Source organism: Dioscorea cayenensis, chromosome 14 (genome assembly GCF_009730915.1).
Source record: "Dioscorea cayenensis subsp. rotundata cultivar TDr96_F1 chromosome 14, TDr96_F1_v2_PseudoChromosome.rev07_lg8_w22 25.fasta, whole genome shotgun sequence".
Lineage (NCBI taxonomy): Eukaryota > Viridiplantae > Streptophyta > Magnoliopsida > Dioscoreales > Dioscoreaceae > Dioscorea > Dioscorea cayenensis.
In genome coordinates, this window is record NC_052484.1 from 18,131,898 (window position 1) to 18,148,294 (window position 16,397).

Consider the following 16,397-nt stretch of genomic DNA (forward strand, 5'->3'; position numbering starts at 1 on the left):
AGAAGTAAAGAGAAAAGGGTCCTCCTAACTATGTCTTCTCTCATCCTTTGAATATATATATATATATATATATATTTTTTTTTCGGTTGGGGCCAAGCACCCCTCCTTCCTTCCACACAGGTGTGGAGTTAATTCCTCTACAAACCTGTATTATTACTTTGCATGAATTTATCTTTTCAGTAGGACACACTATTTTACGTAGAATCTGTATCAATAAATCAAAACATTATTAACTAATAAAATATTTATAAAAGCAACAATCAAAACTCTCCAAAATATGCAGAAATTTTCTAAGAATATTTTTTGAAATCAATCTAAGTAATTTCACATATTATACGATTTATTATTTTTTTAATTGATTTAAAAATATATTTGAATAAAATAAAAAAAAGTCATTGTGAGCACCAAACCTTTCCTTGAAAAAGCGTTTGTTAATTCTCTCAAGCAATCAAATAATTCATGAAATTATACAATCCTTTTCCAACAAATTCCAAATATTTTTTTAAACTATTAGATAATGTTTGATAATTATGATGATAAATCCAGCCAATGAATAATACATCAAAAAGGCAAAAAGAGAAAGAGAAACAACAAGAAGGAAACTTCAAATACATAATTCCAAGAAATCATTGATTCAAGAAAAAAAAAATCAATTCTCTATAAATAGCAAGATCAAAATTGAGCAAAAAACCAAAGCAATGGAGATTCTTAGTTGCTTCTCCAAACCAAAAGTAGATCAAAAGGAAACTCACATGCAACTTCCTCATTATCACTCTCAAGTAAACTCCAAATATTCCATACACCTTCATTACATCATATATATATATATTTATATCTCTATATATATATGCATCACAATATTGAAAGCTAAGAAATCACATACAAAGACATAGAGAAGTTGATCAATATTAATCCATCAATGGCCCCCTCATTTAGGCTCTCAAAACTCTCCAAGAGGTTCTCAAACAAGAGTAGAAGCACATCGAAAACTCGAGAATACGAAGAAGCATTTCGCCTTTTCGATGCCAATGGAGATGGGAAGATCTCTAGTGAGGAGTTGAAGCTTTTCCTTACATGCAATGGGGAAGATGTGTCATTGGCAGGAGCTCAAGCAGCCATGAAGGACTTTGATTTCGACGGCGATGGGTTCTTGGATTATGAAGAGTTCTTGAACATGGTCAAGATGGGTAATGGAGGTGGTGATGATGATGATGATGGAGATGAAGACTTGAAGAAGGCTTTTGAGATGATGGAGGTGGAGAAGGGATCAGGGTGTATTACTGCATGTGGATTGAAGAGGATGATGAGGAGGATCGTCGGAGAGGAGAAGAGCGATGAGGAGTGTGCGGCGATGATTCGAGCTTTCGATCTTGATGGAAATGGTGTTCTTGATTACCATGAGTTTTTGAGGATGATGAGATGAAGAGCAGGGTTTAGGGTTTTGCACCCTTTTAGGATGTATGTATGAAGTGCTCTATAAATATATATATATATATATATATATATATATATATATATATCAGTGTATGAATGAAGTGCATGTGACTTGTTTTAAGTTTTATATAATATCAATAATGCATATGACTATCTACATATATATATAATGTTTCTCAATGAGATGGAAAATTTTAGAATATATATATATATTGTTTTTAATCCATTTTGTACTTGGGTTTTACGGGGAAGTATGTGAGAGTTGCACCGAGGATTTTAATATCTACCTCATTATTTATTAATTTCAAAAAATATAAATATTCGATCATAGCATCATAGCATCTTCCTTTTGTTTTCTTTGTTTTTTCTTTTTATTTATTTATTCTTAATTTTGCATCAATGTATTCTATTCTATTATAGTTACGGTGGTTATCATTAGAACTACAAATTATAATGTATGATAGCACAGGTATAATTTTAATGATAGTCATGTTCTCCAAAAGAAAAAAAGTGAAAACATTATAAAAAAATATTTTTTTACTTTGAACTATACTAAATTGTGGATTGATCTGGCTCCTCTATTTTAAGGGTTAAAATAAAGAAATTCATATAGTTTAAAAAGCCAAAACAAAAATATTTATTTTATTTTAGTAGTTAAAACAAATAATATTCTAATGTTTTTTAGATCTTTATTGGTTTTCTTAATATGAATTATTTAATGTGATTTTGCAATATTATGAGAGATAATAAGCATAACAAAAAATAAAAGAATAAGGAACTCTTGAGTGGAAATTGAAAAAAAAAACAACTTATTAGAAATACAAGAGAAGAGATATGAAGAAGAACCTTTAATAACATGACAAGAAATAGGAAGAAGATTAATTTTTTTCAAGTGGTGTTCGATTGATTATATATTAAATCATATTCAATTGATTGGTTCAAGGCTATTGACAAACAAGATTTGTTATATTATAAATTTTATAATTTATCCATAATCAGAACAATTCATGCAAGAAAAAACAATTATTGATTATTTTTTATTAATATTTTATTTAAAATTTAAAATTTTAAAAATAATTCATACTCAATGAGCAAAGGAGGAGTTTTGTTCTTTATGAATTATGACAACTTTAGCACACATTGTCACAATAATTAATTTTCTAGACTTTGATAGAAAATAATAATAATAATAATAATAATAATAATAATAATAATAATAATAATTTTTATGATCTTACCAAATATTTTAGTTCTTAAACACTAGTTTATTTTTATAAGTTAAATGCAAAAAAAAAGAGCACTATATTTGGGGATTTATTTGAATTTCTGTTTTTACTTTTTTTTTCTTATATTGCTTTATTTTCACATTTTTATGTTTATTCAAAAATGGTTTATTTTTTTATATTTAGAAATCCTTGTTTTGAGAGGGAAAAAAATTGGTAAGTTTGTGAGTATAAATTTTAGATTGCTTGCATAACATAATATTTAAATTTTGTATTCTTGCATTTTAATATTAAAATCAAATAACTAGAATTTTTCTACATATTTTTCTTTTAATTCAAACAAACAAACAAAAAATTCCTTGTGATGAAAATAGTGGGGAAAAAAACATACAAAAATTAATGCAAGAAAAAACAAATTTAATATTTAATATTTAAAATTAAAATAAAACTAAAAATTAATTTTTTTTTAAAAAAAATTAACCACTCTAAACCCTCTCTCTATCTCTCTCCATTGCTACAACCCTTTTTGCCTTCTAAAGCTTGGGAAGCAGTCCATTGATCTTTTCAATGGAGAATGATTTTGTCTGATCTCTGTTCTAGCTTCCCAAAATCTCATCTTTCTCCATCTCCAACCCTCAAATTCCTCTTCAACTATCAAAAGAAGCAATCTTTTGTCTTCAAAGTGGGTGTTTTTGTGTCTTGATCTTGGATTTGTGATCCATGAGAGCTGTTTTCCTTTCAAAATTACAAAATTTCTCCAGATATCAAAGATTTGGGTGTTGATCTTTAGTCTGTGAGGATGATTCAGTTGTTGTTCTTGGTGCTGTTCTTGGAGGGCGCTGTGGCACTGTTGATGATGGTGAAGATTGGGCCTCTGAGGGAGCTGACCATGAGAGGGCTGGATCAGCTCAAGGCCGGGAAGGGGCCGGCGACTGTGAAGACGCTGGCCTGCACCATGTCGGTCATCTTCTTGTCGAGTATCGCCAACATTCTGAAGATCCAGAACCGGGGAGCTAAGCTTGGGACTGTGACGCCCATGGATCAGGTCTTGTGGAGAACTCATCTTCTTGAGGCCTCTTTGATTGGTAAACTTCCCTAAAGATTCATTTTTGTTCTTTATTTATCTTTAGAAACTCTAGAGTTTGTATGTTTAGTAATGCAATAGATTTGTATGATTGAATGTTTGAATGGGACATGTGTAGCATTGATCTTGACTATCCAGCTCTCATTACTATATACATTGGGGAGCATGCAATGGATTTATTTATGTATGTTGACAGTTTTTTTTTTCTTAGCATTTTTCTAGTGTGATTCATGATGAATTGATTTGTCTTTTTAACAGAGAAATTCATGTTGGTCCTTTATTGATGTTAATTTAGAAAATTAAGAATTGCATGTTCTGATGATATAATAGATTTGTTTGATGGAATGTCAGAATGGAAAATGCGCCATATTGATTTTGACAGTGTACACTTGTAACCATAAATTTTGGGGAACAGGCAATGGATGTTTTACGTGCAGAAAATTCTTTTCAAGGCTTTTTTTTTTATGGGTTGATTCACGGTGAATGGTTTTTATTTTTGACCAAAGATTCATTTTTTTTCATTTGTTTTCCTCTGTTTGTTGTTTTAACTTGTTTTGCTTCTGTCAACCAGTAATTTAATCCTTCGACGAGTCTCTGCTGTCATATTGAGACATTCTAGTCAGTATGCACTGTGTTAATATATGATTAGTACCTAATTTAAAGTGATGTGCATACTCATGCTGTATTGAAGCTCAAAACACAGAACCACCATTGCCAAGCTTTCACCAAATCCCACTCTTCTATTGACAAGAGTTGTTGAGGATTAATTCTTCTACCCTTATGGAGGCATGGGACACCTTAGTTGCATGTCGGTTTGGACAATTAGACATATCCAACAAGGAGTTTTTATTTGTTCTTTGAGTGTATATCATATTTCTGTTGAATTACAGCCTGGATAGTTATTGAATTTTTTGATAATGTCAACTCACTATGAAAATTTTATGGTGAGTTATATCCATGTTACGATGAGCTATATATCATGTTATTTGCAGAGACAGGATTGTGTTATATCAAAATTTTTTGATTTGGTATGGGCTCAATCAAGATTTGATTCATTCAGTGTCGGCTTGTTTTTGCCTCCATGTGGTACAACTTACATCAAAATTTAAATTTCCCAATACGCATAACATGCAAGTACTCATCCTTAAGTGAATATACATACTCTACAACTAGATGAAGGTTGGAAAACACCATATGCAACATTTATGTTTCTTATTGAGATACATTTTTAATCATGTTAATAAATATCGTTCCACACTCTTTGTCTTTAATTGTTGTCGAGCATTAGGATATGTTTGTTTGTCGCTAAATTAAGTGAAGGTTGAGTTGTTGCCTCACTTAAGGTGTTTTCTTTAGGAAAGTGAGACACTTATGAAGTCAAATTTTTGACAAATTGCCATTTCTAATTTCTTAAAGGTTTTTAATAGTAATCAGGCTAGCACAAAAAGGGAAAAAGTGGGGAAGTCCATGAAGTGGTACGTAACACACTTTCTCATAACAAACAAGCATAGTGAAGTCAGCCTACTTCCTGACTTCTCCCTCTTAGTTCCCCCGAAACAATCAAGCCCGTGATATTTCATATTGTTCCTTTGAGAACTGTTTTTTTTTATTCCCTTTGTTAATGTATGTATGTGTATCATCTGCAGCAAAGTTCAAATTATCTTGAACAAAATTCACCTTAATATATATTTTTTCTTGACTTCCATATACCAATAGAGCTTGCTACTTCCTTATGTTCCTTCCTTTTATCTGTTGAAGTTCATGAATCTATCAGCTTCTTATTATATTTCAAATTCTGGTCGTATGTATCTTACATTTTGCACAAGCCAAGTTTTTAACTTGATTGCTTAAACTGCCATTTTGTGGAACTGTGTCATGTTATACAGGTTACAGTCTATTTCTTGCATTAGTGATTGATCGGTTGCACTACTACCTTAGGAAGCTGAGCAATCTGAAGAAAAAAGCCGGAGTTTCAAATGAGGAAGTTGAAAAGATTAAAAAAGAGCATCTTCATTGGAAAGAAAACGAAGAGAAAGCTTCCGTGGAAATAAAAAAAATGCAGGAAGAAATTGCAACCTTAACAGAGAAGCTACAGAAGACAAAGAGTGAATTCCAAGAGCAGGAGAAGCGGGCAACATCGGCTGAAGCCCATGTGGTGGCCCTCCAGAAACAATCTGAAGAACTGCTTCTAGAGTACGATCGCCTTTTGGAGGACAACCAGGTCCTTCAGGCCCAGGCTCTATCTTACAGAGGTTAAACATCTGATCATTTCAAGGCTTCTGCGTATCGAAGTGCAGGAACAAATCATGCTGTAATTGTTGTTTGATCCCTGCTGTGGGAGATGACCCTCAAGTTTAGGATTGATGCTTACTGTTGTATCGGTTTTGGTTATGTACGAAAAGTCAGTGCCTACTTGTGCCTCGTGTTTGATTAATTTATTTTAGTGCGCTGTGTGTTTTGGAATGTACACGGTAACGTTGTGTTTTTAGATGGCTCTCAAGTTTATATTCAATCAGAAGACGATATTTTGTTGAATGAAAAACAGAAATTCATCTTGTTTCATTAGACAAACCCAACAAACTAGCAGAAATCCTCTTGCTGTTTGATTGCAAGAAAGTACATGAATGATTGAATGATGATTTCATTCATATTCAGATATATGAGTTTATTCCATGAAACTCTTTTTTTTCTTTCTTTTTTAAGTTATTGTTTGTTAATAATAATGATGAGGACTTGTAAACCAATCAGTGACAAGAATATTTGTGTGGAAGGCATGGATTGGATGAAGAGAGAAAGCCAAATGTCATAATGTAATACAATGTCTGCAAGTGATTCCATTGTTTTGTTTCCACTAAGAAACAAAAAGCTTATGCAGCACATCACATCATCAGCACAACTAAAGCTACTTGTGTGTGGGAGATGAACCATTTGTTCTTCCAAATTGAATGAATTCAGAAATGGACAAGGAATTCTAACAGATATAAATTGGTTGATGATGGTTGCAAGAAGAAGGTGAGGCAGGAGTGTAATGCTTTCTTTGCTGCCACATACATTCACAAAGTTATCAAGTTTAGTGAGAAAATACAGAATACATAAAATGATTCTTGAGTAAAACAAATCATTGAAAAATGCAAGTGAAAGAATGGAAACAGAGAGTAATATATTATACTTCAATAGAGGGAACAGAAAAACAAATTCAACTATTTTTTTTTAATTTATTAAAATATATTTGAATTAAAACAAAAAAACTTGTTTTTGTTGTTGTATGAAAGATCATCTTTATAGAAATTTATATTTGCTAAAGAAGAAGTGATCAAAGAGGTGTTGTGCTCTATTGTGATTGGGAGAATGTGAGGCTGTGATGGGTGCCTTTATCTTGGCCATAATGAATTTTGACTCATCAATCAATTTTTCTCTATCATGGAAGCTTTGATGTTTTTATATTTAATGTTCTTTGTCATAGCATATAACTTGGGGAAGTGATAACTTGAGAAAAATATAATAATGCAAACTATTTATTTGTATTGTTTAACCGACCAATTCATCTATGAGATAAATTTCTAATGAGTTTTTGACACCTTTTTATTTTTTTTATTAAAAAAATTGGATAAACAACCTAAGTGTATTTAAAAATAAGAAAGCGATCATAAGGAAAAAAATACAAGAACAAAAACATAAAGTAGGAAAATATTAAGTTTTTTAAAAAATACATTTTTAAAAGAGATAGAGTGATGCAAAACTGTTTTAAATAGTTAAATGATTTTACAGTAGTAAAAAAAAAGGTGAGAAAGTATGATAGAGTTCTTAGAAAATGACAGATCGCAAGGATCATTTGTTTATAGTCACTCTATCAATGTAGATTAATTGGGTCCGCATTGAAAAATAGCTCTCACCAACTTTAGAATATGTGTACAAAAAAATCAAGGTCTCATTTGATGATTGTCGCAAAATCCCCCAATTTTAAGTTTCTTGAAACCCGGGGCTTTCTAAGAGACACATTTAATTATACAAAATAATTAACATATATAAATTATAATTAAATCGAGTCATAAAAAAATTAGTTCTTTTTAGTTTTTGCTTGATAAAATTCTAACAATTAAAATAACTTATTTTATGAATTTTTGAAGAAATTAAAGAATAACATGGAAGATTTAGAAAAAAACTACAAAAATATATCATTTAAAAATGTGTAAAAATTCTCAATAACAAGATGTCCCCACATCTTTAAATAGAAATCCTAAATAATATATATAAATATATAAATATTATTTTCAGAGAATTTATTTAACTTTTTTTATTATTATTTCCTTCTATCCCATGATGCATGAAGGATTGTTATATATATAAATATTCATATTTTTTTAAATGCATTTTTTAAATTGAAAGAAAGTGTTAAAATACACATGCTTGGACACGTGTCAACAAAACACGAGCATTTGAAGCCATCTTTGTGTGCAAACGGGTTGAAATCCGAGACCCGGATCCGAAAAAACAGACCGATTAAAACGCACCGGGAAACGGGATTCCTTGGGAACCGTAACAAATCTCCTTCTCACGTGTGACCCCATCCATAAACACGTGTGTCCATGGGCCCACCTTTTGCCACGTGTCATCATTCCTTGCTCTTTCTCGCTCTCTATACACCTTGCACCATGCCTACAAATATCACTGCATCTCTCAAGTCTCAGAAAAAGAAGTTCTTGTGCTTAAAATCAAATTTTTGTCACCATTGAACTTTGCATTCTTGTATGTTGCTGTTTTCCTGGAAAATATCATGTAATTCATCAAAGTTCTTGTATAGTTACTGATGAACTACATCATTCAAGGTTGGATTTTGATGATCAAGTTGTGTACATAAGGTAAGAAAACCTTTTTTGGGTTTGTATAAAACTTTCTTTTATGTTGTTACTTTTATTTGCAGATAACATGTTTGACAGAAAATCTAACAGAACATATATGATATATCCTTGTGAATTTTTTAGTTCTTTTGAAGTTATAGATGGGAAACATGTGCCATTTGTGGGTTTTCTTTATTTAGTAATACACATACTCATGAAAAGAATAACAATAAAAAGAAATCTTATTTTGTTAGCCATTAATGAGCATAGCATGCTGGAAAGCATATTCTTGATGTGTGGATGCCATGTTATAAAGCATATCTAACTTCAGTTCTTGCCATGTGAAGTGTTGATAGAGGAATCCATCAAGCATTTTGCTTGGAGTGGTAAGTTATCTTATATGTAAATTCAATCCTTTTGATGTGTTTTTAAAGTAGTATTTTTTGTTTTCATTGTTGATAAATGATGATAAATTCATGAATCAGTTAATTACTCTTTTATCTTGCAAGTGTATCATGTTGTGAAGATATGTATCTTTGTTCTGCTTTGATGATCTGCAAGAAAAATTGATTGGTTATTGTTTGGTTAACATTTGCAGGTGTTGTAGTTGATTAATTGGTTTTGGTTCAATGGCGGGGAACGAGTGGATTAATGGCTACTTGGAAGCAATATTGGATAGCGGGGCGGTGACGATTGCAGAGGACCATAGGGCGGCGGCAGTGAGCTTGACAGACAGGGGCCATTTCAACCCCACTAAGTATTTTGTTGAAGAGGTGGTCACCGGTGTCGATGAGACTGATCTTCACCGCACATGGCTTAAGGTGGTGGCTACAAGGAACTCTCGTGAGCGGAGCTCTCGCCTTGAGAACATGTGCTGGAGAATTTGGCACCTTGCTCGCAAGAAGAAGCAGGTTCGGGAATTATAATTATAGCTCTTTATTATGCTGTGTTTCATCTTAAAGTAGTTCCTTGAATATATGAGTCTAATGGCTTGAGGTTCATGCATTTTGTTTGCTTGCTTATTATTAAAAATTCTATATGATGTTTACATGTTTACAAAATATGCTTGGAAATATGTTAAAAAAAAAACATAATGTTTCTTGGCAACTGAATTGTACTCATGAATGCCTGAAGGCTGGAGTAACTATCCTGGAATTGTTTACTGCATTTTGGTGATTGGAATATAAATTTGATGATATAATTGTTAAAATAATATAACTGTTACAATATCCTTCATGCTTTGATTGATTTCTTTGATTTCGGAATCCTTTTCGGGATTTTATTCCTCAATTCTGTTCACCAATTTGGTTTTTTTTTTTTCTCCGGATATTGCTAATGAAGAACGTGCTTGTATTTGGTGATCTATGTATGATTAAATGAGCAGTTGGAATTGGAAGATGCTCAAAGGCTGGCAAATCGGAGATGGGAGCAAGAATTGGGAAGGAGGGAAGCCACTGAGGACATGTCCGAAGACTTATCAGAAGGGGAGAAGGGTGATGTTGTGGGTGAATTAACTCAGAGTGAAACACCGAAGAAAAAATTGCAGAGAAACTTCTCCGATCTCCCGGTGTGGTCTGATGATAACAAAGAAAAGAAAATATATATTGTTCTTATCAGGTACACATTTTCTTTGTACTCAGTGGCATCTTATGTGCACTATTGATCCATTTGTTTGGAGGAATTACAAATGGCATTATTGCACATAAGAATTGAATTAGAATTTTCTTTTGATTGGTTGGAGACATGTGCTTTTTATTTGTTAAGATGAGATTATATTCTTTCAGAATTTTTCTATGTTTTCCGCATCTACAAAATATTAAACATTGATTAAGGACAAGCACAGAATGAAAGAATCACTAATGTTTATTCATACAACAATCTTTACTGTGTTTTTAGAATCTCCTGTGGTGAGAAGTTCCTATTTTTTGCAAATTGCTACTAAAAGTTGCTCTTTTTTTTTTTTAATCTATTTTGGTATAAGTTCTCTCATTGAATGACAAAACATAGCGAGAATGACTTTTGAATAAAAACACTTACTTGAAAAGTTCATCAGTGACAATTAGCTGGGTAGATTTACTTTTTGGAAGAAAAACTTTTTAATTGTTAAGAATATCCTTTGAAGCGCACATATAACTTAATCCTATTCTAATGAAAAGTGGATCAGACTAACATCCATCACGAAAGTTAACGATATCATGTTAACATTTTCCATGTCAACTGAACACTGCTTGGGACATCATTTCTTTTTATGAGTTTTTATGGTGTTTAAAATTTTGATGCTTAAATCAATTCAAATTTTCGGGTTATACTTTGATGGGTACCACTCATAGTTTTTTCTCTACCAGCTTGCATGGTTTAGTTCGCGGGGAAAACATGGAACTAGGCCGTGACTCAGACACAGGTGGCCAAGTAAGCATCTGTTGAGCGAACTATGTTTAACAAGAAATTATTGTAGAGTGTCAAGAGTATCATGATACTTTACACTTGATGTTCAGGTGAAATATGTCGTCGAACTTGCTCGAGCTCTGTCAATGATGCCCGGGGTTTATAGGGTGGATCTCTTCACTAGACAGATAACATCTCCTGATGTGGACTGGAGCTATGGAGAACCAACAGAAATGCTAACTTCAGGATCATATGATGCTGAAGGAAATGATGCTGGAGAAAGTGCCGGTGCTTATATTATCCGCATACCTTGCGGACCTAGGGACAAGTATCTGCGAAAAGAATTACTGTGGCCTTACCTTCAAGAGTTTGTCGACGGAGCATTATCTCACATACTTAATATGTCAAGAGTGTTGGGGGAACAAATTGGTGGAGGACATCCTGTTTGGCCTTATGTAATTCATGGGCATTATGCAGATGCAGGGGATGTCGCCGCACTTCTTTCAGGTGCTCTGAATGTTCCAATGGTTCTCACTGGGCACTCATTAGGGAGGAATAAATTGGAGCAGCTTATTAAACAGGGTCGACAGTCTAGGGAGGATATAAATGCGACATATAAGATAATGCGACGAATAGAAGCTGAAGAACTTTCTTTGGATGCTTCTGAACTTGTTATCACAAGCACAAGGCAAGAAATCGAAGAACAATGGGGTTTGTATGATGGTTTTGATGTCAAGCTTGAGAAGGTGTTGAGAGCTCGTGCTAGACGGGGTGTCAGTTGTCATGGTCGGTACATGCCAAGGATGGTGGTAAGAATAATAGTTTCATATTTGTTAAGTTAGTAATTATGGGTACAATATATGTTTGGATTGCGTTGACATATTATCAGAGCTTGGCTAATTGCTCCAAATAATTATTTTTTCCTCAAAGGTTATCCCTCCGGGGATGGATTTCAGCAATGTGGTAGTTCAGGAAGATTCAAATGAAGTAGACGGAGAATTAACACAAATCACAGGTGCCGATGGAGCTTCTCCGAGGTCAGTGCCACCCATCTGGCCTGAAGTAAGTTATCACATGTTCGTCTTCTCCCAGTTTACCATTGAACATTGTAAATTTTCTTTCTAAATTGGAGTATATATTTATATATTTATTCATAGGTGATGCGTTTCTTTACGAATCCCCATAAGCCAATGATTTTGGCATTGTCAAGACCCGATCCAAAGAAGAACATCACCACTCTCTTGAAAGCCTTCGGTGAATGTCGTCCCCTCAGAGAACTCGCAAATCTTGTAAGTAGAAATTTAATGTGAATCAATCAAAATGATTAAATTTTTTATACCAACATAGTAAGCAAGTCTAAGGTTGAGTTTTTTCATGTAGGCATTAATAATGGGAAACAGGGATGATATAGATGAGATGTCATCGGGCAATGCTAGTGTCCTCACTACCGTTTTGAAAATGATTGATAAGTATGATCTATATGGCCTTGTCGCTTACCCAAAGCATCATAAGCAATCTGATGTTCCAGAAATTTATCGGATGGCAGCAAAAACAAAGGTTTGTACAACTTTTGCGGCTTTAAAACCATTTCAAAATTCTGATAACTTCATATGAAACTTTTAGTAAAATAATTTGGTCTCTTGGCAGGGAGTGTTCATAAACCCAGCTTTAGTTGAGCCTTTCGGTCTCACTTTGATTGAGGTTAGTTTCGATCCATATTATTGCTTTGACAATATTCAAGGCAAAAGCAAATCATAATGCTCAAAAAAATAATTGTAGGCTGCAGCACACGGACTTCCAATGGTGGCAACGAGAAATGGTGGTCCAGTTGACATTCATCGGGTAATTGGAAATACTTCTGTATTTTTACTCACTTTAACATTAATGTTTGATGATCGTATAGAGATTGAAATATTGTAATTTGGAAATTATAGGCATTGAACAATGGGTTGCTTGTTGATCCACATGATCAAAAAGCAATAGCTGATGCACTGCTAAAACTTGTATCGGAGAAAAACCTTTGGCATGAATGCCGGAAAAATGGATGGCGTAATATCAATTTATTCTCATGGCCTGAGCACTGCAGGACATATCTTACAAGGGTGGCTGCATGTAGAATGAGGCACCCGCAGTGGCAAACTGACACCCCAATGGACGACTTGGCGGTCGAGGAATCACTCGGTGATTCATTAAAAGATGTGCAAGAATCGTCTCTCAGGTTATCTGTCGATGGAGAGAAGAACTCACTTGATTTTTCTTTGGATCACAATCAAGAAGAATTGGAGAAGGTGGTAGCGGAAAAAGGCGGTGACCCTGAGCTCCAAGATCAAGTGAAACGGATACTTAACAAAATAAAGAAACAAGTACCTGATGCACAAAGTGAAAATAGAAACCAAAACCAAGAAAACTTGCCACCAAGCATCAATAAGTATCCTCGTCTTAGAAGACGACGGAGACTATTTGTTATTGCCCTTGACTCATATGATCCTATGGGAAAACCAGATAAGAAAATGTTAATGGTGATACAGGAAGTTTTCAAGGCAATTCGATCGGATGATCAGATGTCGAGAATTTCAGGCTTCGCTCTATCCACGGCTATGCCGATATCAGAGACATTAGAGTTACTGAAATTGGGGAAGATACAGGTTACCGATTTTGATGCATTAATATGCAGTAGTGGTAGTGAAGTGTATTATCCAGGTACTTTGCAATGCACTGATTCAGCTGGAAAATTCTGCGCTGATCCAGATTATGCAACACATATAGAATACCGGTGGGGTTATGACGGTGTTAAGAGAACCATAGCAAAACTAATGAACTCTCAGGATTGTTCTGTTGAGGAGGATTTAAAATCATGCAATGCTTATTGTGTTTCATTCTTGGTCAAAGACCATTCAAAGGTATTTTTTTCCATCAAACTTCTCATCGAAATAGCTCTAGTTTTTCAAGATTTAGTAAAAAAACTTTCTTTTCGTTTCTGTTTAGGCAAAACAAGTTGATGATTTACGACAGAAGCTGAGAATGCGGGGGCTTCGATGCCATTTGATGTACTGCAGGAACTCAACAAGGTTGCAAGTCATCCCACTTCTTGCATCTCGGTCCCAAGCACTCAGGTACTTGCAAGATAATTTGCCTAATTTTCATCTAATTGCTATTCAAATATTGAAGAAAAGAAAAGAAAAACTCCAAAAATGTCAATTCATTTATGAAAGAATCACATTCATGGAATAAATCAGATTTGTGGAATCTACTTTTACAATGTTACCATTGTCTGCCAACAGAAAAACAGACATTGTGAATCATATTATTCTTAGAATAAAGGTAGCTCTAGACAGAATATCAAGTTGGAAAAGAGGAACAAAAAAATTCATCACTTGTTCCACCTGAAACCCGAGAATCGATTTGTAGAATAAAAAATCAATGTCAAGTATCTTTGGTTAAGTATATTATCTCTTCTTTATGACTAATACTTTGCTGAATTTTTCTAGGTACTTATTTGTCCGATGGGGTCTTAGTCTTACAAACATGTATGTAATTCTCGGCGATAGAGGTGATACAGATTATGAGGAACTTATATCGGGATCTCACAAGACGGTGATCATGAAAGGTATCATTGAAAAAGGATCGGAAGGATTGTTAAGGACTTCAGGGAGCTACCAAAAGGAAGACATTATTCCCGACGAGAGTCCCCTTATTGTGTATACTGATGAAGGAATAAATTCGGAGACCATTATGAAGGCACTCAAAGCAGCATCGAAAGCTACTTCAGGGATGTGATCAGATCACCAATGTGAGTATTCGATCTTCAATACTTATATTCTTTTTTCATCAGTTAGTTTGCATTGTATTCATGATCAAGACAGGAACATATTCCTTATGCTTTATGATTTATGTTGCAGATTCTACTTTAATTGTACCCACTTATAAATTTTACTCGGTAAAAAGTACAACATGGTTCCTCACAGAATAGATCGAAGATTGGTTTCAGTATCACTGAAAGTATCAGCTGAAGTTGTAGTTGGTGTGAAGTTTTCAGGTCTTTGCAACTTGCAAGAAGGCAAAATAAAGATACTTGAGAAGCTACATTTTGCATGTCTTCTACTGTTTACATCCAAGTATATTAGTGTTTCTCATTTGCACTGGAATACAATGAATTAACTGGCCTTTTTCTTGGATGGAATTCTAAAGAGTATTATCAATGGTCTGCTGTGATGCAAAATGAAACAAAGAGATTTTAGAAAGTTTTGAGTTGCATCAACATGTTTTGCAGCTTTTTATGATGTAATAAATCTTGAATTGGCAACATAGCCATTGTTAATTGTCACTGAAAGGTGGTTACTACCTTGACCACTTTCCATGCTTGTATCAGATCAGCTATCAGAGATGGTTCTTCCGCCTTGTTTTGGTTTGAAAGATGTTTGGCCTGACCCTTTTATCGTCGGGTTGCCTAGCAGACATGCATTCTCTGAGATCTCGCGTCCCGCTATTCTCTAGTGACCCTGAGGATCAGAAGGTTTGGATTCCGGAAATGAATGGTATCTTCTGGGTAAAATCTTTCTGTCGCTTTCTTAATGATGGTGGGCTTAGGATTTGTCTTGGAATTAATTTTTGAAAATCGATATGTCCGGGGAAATTAATTTTATTCAATTGGTTGGCATGGGACAATGAAATCTTTATTCTTGATAAGTTGACCAATAGGAGATGCAATAGCCTTTCCACGGCCACATGCATACTTAGCAATGGCACAGTGATAACCTATGATAAGGTGTTCCTCGGGTGTGAATTTGCTATGCACATTTGGAGCCACTTCGGTCAAATTCTTGGGGACTAACACTTCTTGCACTCAATTTTGGAAGCCTGGCTCTTGTGGATATGATACCTAGTCTTGAACCTCAAATTTGCTTTAAGTGGGACCTTTTTATATGTGCTCTTTTTTTTGGAATATTTAGTTGGTAAAGAATAAACGCATTTTTCATTTTTGTTAAGTGCATCTTATTTCAACTATTATTAAAATTGATCATATGTCGCTATTTTGGATTACTGTAATCCAAGATTCACAAATGATCCCTTTTGGTGTCTGCAATCTCCACTATTAGGCGCTTCCTCAATTTTTTTTGTGCTTCTGCTAGTGCGAAGGAGAGCACTTGTGTTCTTTATTGGAACTCACAAGCCCAAGGAGAGTGAGCCACACAACAGCCTACTCAAATTGACATAAATCTTGGCACTTACAGTCGTTATTTCCGTTTTCTCTAACTGTCTGTTTGTTTACCGGTCCATCTTTATTATTTTTGTAAAGATATTAACTATTACTTGTGATTTATCCCAATGTTCTTTTTGTGTGTGTGTGGTTATCTCTATTATTTTTACTTTTCTCTATTTTGTATTTTTTTACCTTTAATAAATTTTTATTTTTTTTTAAAAAAAGCATTGAAA

General features: G+C 33.9%; 3 protein-coding genes across 4 annotated transcripts; all 3 read left to right on the forward strand.

Annotated features, from left to right (window-relative positions):
* Positions 1–840: 840 nt before the first annotated feature.
* On the forward strand, positions 841–1,504 carry LOC120275996 (probable calcium-binding protein CML41). The gene has a single exon (XM_039282734.1). The coding sequence runs from the start codon at positions 920–922 to the stop codon at positions 1,421–1,423; it is 504 nt and encodes a 167-aa protein (XP_039138668.1). The 5' UTR covers positions 841–919; the 3' UTR covers positions 1,424–1,504.
* A 1,649-nt stretch (positions 1,505–3,153) lies between these two features.
* On the forward strand, positions 3,154–6,303 carry LOC120276488 (B-cell receptor-associated protein 31-like). The gene is made up of 2 exons (XM_039283246.1): positions 3,154–3,742; positions 5,628–6,303. The coding sequence occupies exons 1-2, from the start codon at positions 3,457–3,459 to the stop codon at positions 5,996–5,998; spliced, it is 657 nt and encodes a 218-aa protein (XP_039139180.1). The 5' UTR covers positions 3,154–3,456; the 3' UTR covers positions 5,999–6,303.
* A 2,152-nt stretch (positions 6,304–8,455) lies between these two features.
* Positions 8,456–15,949, forward strand: LOC120275465 (probable sucrose-phosphate synthase 2). 2 transcript variants are annotated; one of them, XM_039282049.1, is made up of 15 exons: positions 8,456–8,600; positions 8,927–8,965; positions 9,178–9,490; positions 9,964–10,196; positions 10,925–10,988; positions 11,075–11,773; positions 11,895–12,026; positions 12,122–12,253; positions 12,345–12,521; positions 12,612–12,665; positions 12,744–12,806; positions 12,899–13,864; positions 13,950–14,077; positions 14,453–14,754; positions 14,864–15,949. In XM_039282049.1, exons 3-14 carry the CDS (start codon positions 9,209–9,211, stop codon positions 14,739–14,741), a joined length of 3,219 nt encoding a protein of 1,072 aa, XP_039137983.1. In that variant the 5' UTR covers positions 8,456–8,600; positions 8,927–8,965; positions 9,178–9,208; the 3' UTR covers positions 14,742–14,754; positions 14,864–15,949. The 2 variants fall into 2 exon arrangements, with proteins under 2 accessions (XP_039137983.1, XP_039137982.1); XM_039282048.1 differs by lacking the exon at positions 8,927–8,965.
* Positions 15,950–16,397: the final 448 nt, after the last annotated feature.

Coding starts and splice junctions, on each gene's coding strand:
- LOC120275996 (XM_039282734.1), top strand. CDS start 920: ATGGCCCCCTCATTTAGGCTCTCAAAACTCTCCAAGAGGTTCTCAAAC.
- LOC120276488 (XM_039283246.1), top strand. CDS start 3,457: ATGATTCAGTTGTTGTTCTTGGTGCTGTTCTTGGAGGGCGCTGTGGCA. Junction 3,743..5,627: donor TCTTGAGGCCTCTTTGATTG/GTAAACTTCCCT, acceptor CATGTTATACAG/GTTACAGTCTATTTCTTGCA.
- LOC120275465 (XM_039282049.1), top strand. CDS start 9,209: ATGGCGGGGAACGAGTGGATTAATGGCTACTTGGAAGCAATATTGGAT. Junction 12,027..12,121: donor TGCCACCCATCTGGCCTGAA/GTAAGTTATCAC, acceptor ATTTATTCATAG/GTGATGCGTTTCTTTACGAA. Junction 12,666..12,743: donor TCGGTCTCACTTTGATTGAG/GTTAGTTTCGAT, acceptor AAATAATTGTAG/GCTGCAGCACACGGACTTCC.